Source organism: Mycetomoellerius zeteki, unplaced genomic scaffold (assembly GCF_001594055.1).
Source record: "Mycetomoellerius zeteki isolate Tzet28-1 unplaced genomic scaffold, Tzet1.0 scaffold64, whole genome shotgun sequence".
Classification (NCBI taxonomy): domain Eukaryota; kingdom Metazoa; phylum Arthropoda; class Insecta; order Hymenoptera; family Formicidae; genus Mycetomoellerius; species Mycetomoellerius zeteki.
The window spans coordinates 2,092,430-2,101,910 of record NW_017257654.1 but is presented as its reverse complement, the minus strand read 5'-3'; the positions used below and the strand labels follow the sequence as shown (position 1 = coordinate 2,101,910).

The window sequence follows — 9,481 nt, the reverse complement described above, 5'->3', positions numbered from 1 at the left end:
CCCTTCCGCTGACGTCTCGTACACTCGCTTTCGCTCTCGTGCGCTCTCCTATCATACTCTCTCACTCTCACGCCTCTGCCACCCTTCTCCGTCACTCTCGCGCACGCTCACGAGTTGTCTCCCTCTCTTCCCTCTCACTCTCTCTCTTTCTCTCTCTCTGTCTCCTTTCACGACTACACGCTGGTCAGAGCGCAGTGTCCGAGACGTACCGAAACTGCACCACCGCCACGGTTAACTCGCTCGCTCGCTCGCTCCCGGCCGCTCTCACCGTCTTTGTCTACTTATGTACCTATCTCTCTCGGTCTCTCTCTCTTTCTTTCTCTCGTCCGTCTCGTCAGTCGAACATCGGTATATCACGGGACGGCGGCATCGCAGGTACGCGCACACGCCACGTTTTACCGAAGAAAAGAGCGGAGGTAACGCGCGCGGTATTCGTTAACCTCCCGTTCCCGTCGGCCCGTGAAAAAATGGAACGTTAGACAAATGTAGGTCTGTAGGCCACTTCACTTACACTTTGCATCGGCACGGGCACTCCCTAAGTCAAGCGAGCGTCCGGCGCACTGTCGCGCACTGACAGCACGAAAGCCGTCAGGACCGTATCGGCCGCACGCTGCCCAGCCATACGTTCGCATTTTTTTCTCTTTCATCCACCGATCTTTTCCTTCTCCTATTTCTTTTTCTCATCTTCCTAGCAAAAAGACTCTCGAACGGATCAACGTCGCGGTTCGAAATCTCAATTCGCGCGACGACGGGAAATGAATCCGTTTCTTGGGTCTACGTACCGCGCGACCTCAAATTTATGCAGAAATTGCTCGGAAGATCATCGTTCGCGATAAACCGCGAGGGTCAGGGTCATGTGCGTGTGACGATCTTTGCGTGTGCTCCGATTCGTTTCGCCGTCCAGTTGGCGTCTCCCCCACCCCCCACCCCGTTATGCCGAAGCTTGTGTGTACGGCAGTGGTCGAACGAAAGGGAAAACCGTAATCGCGAGCGTACATAAACGAGTACACCGGCGTTCGCTTTCTCGCTCGCTACCGAGACGAAACGCCGTCGCTTCCGAGATAGAAAGAGACAGAGACGGAGGAAGGTAAAAAGAGAGCAGAAAGGGGAGAAAGAGGATTCGAATTGATTTACACGCCGCGGCCGCCTCGGTCGGTGCAGAGCCGGTACCCTCGTGCCGGGCGCTGTCGCGCGTCGATTACGGCCCTGCGCCTCATCGGCGAGCTCCGTCGCGGGCGGAAAGACGCAATTTCCAAAAGGTGTCTGTCCCCGGCCCCGCTTCCTTCGCCGCCGACGGGCCGCCGCAATCGCGACATCGCGACCGCGTCGCTCCGCGGATCCGGTGCCGCGGGACGACTCGTGCGGCCCGACTTTTTCGGCCGTTCTAACGAACCACCGGGGATTTGTCACGAACCTCTCCTTTCGCGTGGTCGGCGACACGATTCGCCGCCGCGTCGTGAGGTACGACGATGATAGGCCGAGCTCTAAGTAGGTCAGCTGCCGCGGTGTCCGATCGCCCGGCGCGGGCCGCCCTTACGCGGCGTACGTTGCATAACTCGTCACGCGCGACTTCACCGAGTAAAACCGCGTGAAAAAGGCTACGGTCCGACGGACATAATGCGGCCGTAATACGTTTTCAATGAACAATGCACTTGACTAACGCACTCCTTGTCGCGACGCGACCAGCGCCGTCTGTCGCGGAACCGCGCCCGTTTCAAAACGGCAGTCACTCACGGTCGAAGACGTAGAACATGGACCGCGTCATCCGTATCTAAATAGTGTATCTAATGTGATGAACAAAAATAAGAGAAAAAGAGAGCTTGAAAACGGATAATCTTCCTCTGTGTTTATCAACATTACGCTGTTGAACAAAAAGAGACAGAGACTAGCCGTCTTCGCGCCATATCTCTTTCATTTTTGTCGACTAATCATATACATGGATTGCGCAGTCCATGCTTTATACTCACGATAAAAACACGCGGGTTTGTGTTCGATTTATTTCGATTCGAAGGGCTCAAAATGCTCAAATGGATTCATTTTTGTCGCTTTATCGTTAGAAAGTACAAACGTCTTGAACACGTTAAAAACTCGCGTTATCGAGTTTTCTAAAAAAGAAAAATTTTTCGTAAATTGTGATCTCTTGAGGACTTTATTTTTTAAATATTAAATTATTGAAAATAATTTAATATCTAAAAATATGAAGTCCTTTCGCGAATTCCAGAAAATGTAAACGTACGAAATTAGACAATATATCAGATATATGTCAAAAATTTATAGGTCAATTCTAAGCAGAATCGTAAAACTCGTAACGTGTTCTCATAAAACTTGTATATATAAGAACTTATGACTAGTATTCTAATTTTATACGTATGTATCGTAAGACATCCGATTATTCGTAAATATCTACGATTTCTTGTAAGAAGCTATCTGTAAAAATATTGTATAAAGGTATAAGTGTTTAAAAATTCTTAAAAGTCTTACAGGAATATATTACGAGCCTTACGATTCTGCTTAGAATTTAGACATGAAATTGCAACTTTCTAACGTCTCGTATTATAAGTCTTTTTCTTAAGTTTTTGATAATTTTTATACTTACGGTATTTTTTATTAAAATGGACTTTATTGTATTTTTCTGAATTATAAATCGAGAAAATTTTTTATTATATTTCATCTCTTTTCCTAAACATTCATAAAACATTTACACAGAGTGTACAAAAAACCATTAACTGTGACCCAACAAGGCTTCTCTTTTTCGTTTATTTGTAACATACGTGTATATATATATAATACATATATGTGTATATAATATACATATCACTGATTATAAAAATTTCATCAATGAACATCTATATTATATTAATATATGATAGATTCGAGATGTATATAATCGAATATTATATCAAATATTTCGATACATAATATAAAAATATATATATACAAATTTATTATCATAACTAAAAGTTATTTTTAAAAAGTAATTTGTTACTATCACCGATTATTCATTGCAAAAAGTAATTCGTTAACATTATCATTACCCTAAAAATATCGAATCGTTACAATTTCACCGTTATTTTTTCACCGAGTTGATTTTTTTTTCAGAGTGGCATCCAATTATCTGTGTCGCTAATTGACTAATTGAATATCTATAGTGAAAATCTATAGTAGGTTAATCTTAATATGATCAAACACATAACACTCTCTTCTTTTAAAACTCTCTTATGCACGTTTCATACATGTGTATTGTACATGTACAAAATAATAATAAAACGTTTATGTTCGTTATACTTACCCAAAAATGTAACTACGTTATCATCAATACAAATCACTAATAATAAAATAACATAATGTCGTTATCTCAAGTCGTTATTTGAAAAAATAATTGTAACGATAACGATGTTTCATATACAAATAACGCGTTACTTCCCAATTATCTTGTAGCTTATAAAAATGTTATATATAAATATAAAAATAAATTTTATAATATAATTTACATTCGACGTACAGTTATTTAGTTGGTCTTTTGTTTAGCTTCATCAAAAAGAGCACGCGATATAATCAGTCTTTGAATCTGCGCAGTACCTTCGTATATCTGATAAATTTTGGCATCACGCATAAGCTTTTCTACTGGATACTCAGAATTGAAACCTGCACCACCAAAAATCTAAAAAAAAAATATTATACGATAAATTATAAGAACGTATCGAATCGACTCCCTCTTCTTGCTAACTGTATAGTTTAATAAAAAATTCATTAATATAAGTTGTATTGTACTTTACCTGTACAGCGTCTGTAGCACATTTATTAGCTACATCACTGCAATAACATTTTGCAATACTAGCGAGCATTATAGCATTCGGTAAGTTTTTATCAATAGCCCAGGCTGCCTTTATCCATGCCATTCTAGAAGTCTCAACACCAATAGTCATATCCGCTAGCATGAAAGCTATTGCTTGATGTTCCGCTATTGATTTACCAAATGTTTTGCGTTCCAGTGCATATTTTGTTGCTTCGTCCAGAGCTCTCTGAGCTAAACCAGTAGCTGCTGTCGCTACCTGTAAAAAGGCTAAATGTAAAAATACGCTTGCATACATCTTATGAACTAAATTGATTTGGCATCTAATGGATAGATTTAATGAAATATTACCGGTGACCGGGTCCTGGTAAAAGTCTTCATAGCTATCTTAAAACCTTCCCCTTCTCCAAGCAATACATTTTCTTCGGGAACGCGAACATCTTCAAATGTTATCATTCGCGTGTCACTTGCTCTTTGTCCCATATTAATTTCCTTAAAATATAAAAAAAAAGATTAGTGTAAATTAGTACAAATTTAAGTCAACGATTAAATAGAATAACAATAAAAGATTATCATCAAGAATTACCTTACGACCGGGAGTTAAGCCATCACTATTACGTTCCACAATAAAACCTGTAAAAGCTTTATTAGCTGGAGCTTTTGGATCTGGATTTGTTCTCGCTAAAACAAAATACCTGTATAATAAGAAATTATATTAAAAGTGTGACATCCTTTAGAAGTTAATACTATATATATGTTTAATGAAATATATTGAGAAATATATCTCTTTAGAACTTTAATACTAAATAATGAAGCACATTCTCATACCAGTTGGCAACACCACCATTTGTGATCCACATCTTGGTGCCATTAATTATCCACTCTTTTCCTTTCTTCTCAGCTTTGGTTTTAACACCTGCTACATCAGATCCTGTACCAGGTTCAGTAACGCAATATGCCTATAAATAATATTGTTTAATTTATTACATTAATTTTAATTTAACTTTCATAAGTTTAATTTCAGATTTTTACCGCAACATGTGGCTCTTCTACAAGTCTTCCAAGATATTTCTTTTGCTGTTCTTTTGTTCCAGCTATGATAACTGGAGTTTGCTGAATAAATATATATATATATACACATATGTATGATTACTACATTAAAATATATAATCTTAAAAGAAAATTAGAAATTAATAAAATTAAAGAAAAATTAATTTTTAATTTGCTAAAAGAATTATTAGAATTTTATATGTTATAGAAGTGAATACTGTTGATAAACTTACTCCAAGACCTGTGGCGTCTATTGCAGTTGTTATTCCTGTACAACCATAAGCCAATTCTTCCGTAATCAAGCATGAATCAAAAATACTAGTTTCCGTACCGCCTAGAATAGATTATAATTATTATCAATCTTATTTTTGCATCAATATTATTTTTTATTCTAGCATTATTATTATAATAATTTATATGTAAAATATGTATATATAACCCAGTGAACACAAAGTTACGTGTAACATATCCGTTAGTTGTAATTTCCCACTCAATAATATAACTGTAACATAACACACATGTTATGTTAGAGTTATATTGTTGAATGGAAAATTACAATTAACAGCTATGTTAGACATAACTTGTGTTCACTGGGAATATAATCTGATAAATTAAACATACCACAATGTTGTGGAATATGTTTATTCAGAAGACCAATATTCCACGCCTTTTTAATAATGTCCCATGGATATTTCCCAGTTCGATCGTACTCTGCAGCTACTGGAATAATCTCTTCTTTTGTAAACTTCCGTGCTAATTCTTGCATTTCCTTTTGAGTATCTGATAATTCTAAAACAATTCAATGAGACAATAATAATCATATTTTAAAATCTGGTAATATGCAAAGATATGTAAAAAATGCAGTGTAAAAAAACTATATGTAAATTTCAGCTTTCTCTTGAAGTATTTAAATTTTACCTTACTTAAGAAATACTTGGAACAATCTTGTTTATAAAATGTAAATAATGTGAAACTGCAATCAGATAATAATGTTATGCTTTCCTATTTCTTGGTACATTTAATTCAACTTATCTGATTTAAGACATACTATTTATATGTATCAAATTATGTAAATAAGAACATTTCTGCATATATATATATATATTCATATAAATCTTTTTTGTATCTTTAAGATTCTACCTTATATTCTGATTATTTATCTAACAATATAGATCTTTATATACTCTATATTTTGTAAGATATAAATGTACCAACCAAAATTATATCCTTGCATGGATTCGGCAGTTGCTGAGAAGGATCGTACCACTTTTTGGTACAATCTTGGGTTAAGTACCTGAAAAAATTTTTAATTTTAAGATAAACAAATGAATAATTAATCTGAGTAACATAACAATGCAGCTATCGTTTTTTAATTATAAATGGAACATAAAAAAGTTGAAAAAATGGTACAATGTATGATTTCATAATCAAGCAAACTTGAAGGATTGACATTTTTTTGTCACTTACCTTTCTGAACATCATGTATCAATATTTTTTTCAGACAGATTTAAAGAATGATATTCAGTCGTAGTTGTTTTCACTTTGCCGAAATCGATGATAGTGCAATAATTATAATTTGGAAATGATATATCAAAAGAGAATAGATAGTGATTAATTATTTGCCCCTCTATACAAGTTTAAAGTACAAAGTTCAACTTAGCCTAGATAACTCTAAGCTATAGATTGCGTCACGTATATTATAGCAAAAATGCACCTTGGAGTTATCTAGGCGTAATTCCTGAACGCAGCCATATGCCTGGTTTATGCTTCGGTCTTAATCCTAAAATCCTAAAATTCAACCAATGGAATACAGATTTTAGTTAGGACCAATTAAGACTGGCAGACCTATTGGCTGAATTTTAGGATTTTAGGGTTAAGACCGAAGCATAAACCAGGTATTATGCGGGGTCTACAATAGAAGTCGTAGCAGTCGTAGGGTCTTAAGTCATAGAAAATTGACAATCACAGTTGATTATTCTTCTCATATTCGACTGTGATTGGTCAATTTTCTACGATTTAAGATCCTACGACCGCTACGACTTCTATTGTAGACCCCGCATAAGGCCGGAATCAGACTATGCATTGAAGATTGAGGTTGAAGATTGAAATTTGACCAATAAGGACAAATAAATTTTAGCTCCTTTCGTTTTGGTTGGTCAAATCTGAACTTTTCAATCTTCAATCTCAATCTTCAATGCGTAGTCTGATTCCGGTCTTAGGCCGGAATCAGACTACGCATTAAAGATTGAGATTGAAGATTGAAGATTAAAATTTGACCAGTGAGGACAAAAGAATTTTAGCTCCTATTGTTTTGATTGGTCAAATTTCAATCTGTCAGTCTTCAATCTCAATATTCAATGCGTAGTCTGATTCCGGCCTTATACACCGTCTACTGCGCCGTCTACAATGAACAGTAGCAGTAGACTAGAGTCCTAGATTTATCAGAGAGGCGCAACCGGCTTAAGTCAGTATGACAAAGGTACTAGGGAGGATACTAAACATGGCTGACATGCTATAAAACTGCCTTTAAACTGTCAAACAAAATAAGACAAAGTAATATAAAATTATATTTAAATAAATCGTATCAATTCTTTAGAGGGAATATTTATGTATCAATAAGTTAGTTCATTAATTGTCATTATAATCGCTTTTGCGTATCACCATAACCTCTTAATTTGCACTGCTGTTAACGGAGTAAAACTTTACTCGATGGTAAAGATTCTCGATAAAATTATTCCTGAAATTAAAAAAAATATTATTGCATTACTCAGATAAATAATTCTGTATGATACGTAGAAGAATTTCATATGGTTTAATCTGTGGAGTATTCCAACTGTTTGAAATGAAGTAATTTTAAAGTCATTTGTGATTGCTTGTTTGTAAATTAAAACAGAAATGTTTGAAGATAAGATATTGTATAATTGCAGGTACGATTGCAGTATTATGTTCTTACATTCAAGAAACATTGAAAAAATGATAATTGTGAAGCATATATATCTACTGTTAACGAACAAGTAATCAGGCTTTCTGTATAATCAGTAATCATAATTTAGTCAGCATGGATACTGTTTAAGAGCAAGAATGAGATAGAGAGAGTGAGATAGAATGTATAGGATAAAATGAAATAGAAATATGTCACTAGTACTATAAATGGTTGCCAAGTCATTGCCAAATGATTGCAACAGCGAATTAGAATGCGTAACACCGGTTGCGCCTCTCTGATAAATCTAGGACTCTAGCGTAGAGTAAGGCCCAGTTCCACAACTCACAGTTAATTCTTAACCGAGGTTCAATTTGTTTCTCATCTCTTTCCAATTGTAGAATTAGAAAAAGACAATGAATAAGTTGAACATGTTAAGAGTTAACGGTTAAGAGTTAACTGTGAGTTATGGAACTGAGCCTAACCCCGGATCTACAATACGTTTTTTAAGCCTTAAGCCGTAAGAATTGGACGAATCACAGTCAATTATTCTCCTCGAATTCAACTGTAATTGGATAATTTCTTACGGATTAAGGCTTAAAACACGTATTGTAGATCCGGGGTAAGTCCGTAAGCAAAATGGTTAAAATCTATTAATGGCCCGTCTACAATACACGTAGTAAGTTTGGTTTAAGAAGTCAGAGTACGAAATTGATCAATCATAGTCGAATGTGAGAAGAATAATCGACTGTGATTGGTCAATTTCTTACTCTTACTTCTTAAACCAAGCTTACTATGTGTATTGTAGACGGGCCATAAAGAAAGATAGGAATAAGCCGGAATCAGACTACGCATTGAATATTGAGATTGAAGATTGAAAGATTGAAATTTGATCAATCAAAACAATAAGAACCAAAATTCCTTTGTCCTCACTGGTCAAATTTTAATCTTCAATCTTCAATCTCAATCTTCAATGCGTATTTTGATTCCGATCATATACGCATCATCGAATCCTGAATATCAACTATGTAACTTTTTCTCTAGATCGGAAACGTGAAAAATGAAAATGTTTATGTACATATATACATACATACAAAAAATTTTCATATTTTCGCTCTAGGAAAAAAGTTACATGATCGATATCCTGGCTGGAGTAATGTGAAAGCGGAGAATAAATGGGTGCATTCAGTACCATGACCGCTCACTGAATGCTCAGAGAGCTCTTGTATCTGTTTGATCTATATTTTTAGTTCTAACGGGATATGCCAATCAGATGCAAGCGCTCACTGAGCGCTCAGTGAGCAGTTGTAGTACTGAATGCACCCAATCTTTCATTAATTCTTTCTCGAAGTAAAAACTAAAAAGTATTAATGGCGTATTTGATTTTGGTCAAATTTTAAGTAGCTCTTTCTTTTCATGATGAAACGTACGTAAAATAAGGATAAGGAGAAAACAGAAATTACGTAGAATATGGAACCCCCGTACCCCAAGTAGAACACAGAAGTCATGAGGACATCATCATGACCTCATTCGTCACTTATAAGTCAATTTTTTGGTATTAAATGACATCATGATGATGTCCTGTGATACTATTATGATTTAATTATGACTCCGTTTTCTACCTGGGACACTAGCGCACCAATGTCCATTTTAATGACATGGAACTAAGTAAATACATCTACTTCGCGAAATTGCCGATAAAATACACATATTGGTGT

General features: G+C 35.9%; 2 protein-coding genes across 2 annotated transcripts in view; both read right to left on the bottom strand.

The window, feature by feature from the left end:
* LOC108728729 (uncharacterized) overlaps positions 1–1,697 on the bottom strand; it is a 13,004-nt gene extending 11,307 nt beyond the window's left edge. The window contains exon 1 of the mRNA XM_018457464.1: positions 512–1,697. Coding sequence (XP_018312966.1) covers positions 512–520 — 9 coding nt within the window. The 5' untranslated portion in view covers positions 521–1,697. The remainder of the gene's footprint in view (positions 1–511) is intronic.
* Positions 1,698–3,490: 1,793 nt separating this feature from the next.
* Mcad (Medium-chain acyl-CoA dehydrogenase) lies at positions 3,491–6,702 on the bottom strand. Its single transcript, XM_018457478.1, has 10 exons — positions 6,311–6,702; positions 6,059–6,137; positions 5,465–5,632; positions 5,077–5,177; positions 4,826–4,906; positions 4,622–4,752; positions 4,380–4,488; positions 4,145–4,285; positions 3,777–4,052; positions 3,491–3,661 (listed from the first exon to the last, which is right to left on the bottom strand). The coding sequence occupies exons 1-10, from the start codon at positions 6,323–6,325 to the stop codon at positions 3,509–3,511; spliced, it is 1,254 nt and encodes a 417-aa protein (XP_018312980.1). The 5' UTR covers positions 6,326–6,702; the 3' UTR covers positions 3,491–3,508.
* Between the last annotated feature and the right edge of the window lie 2,779 nt (positions 6,703–9,481).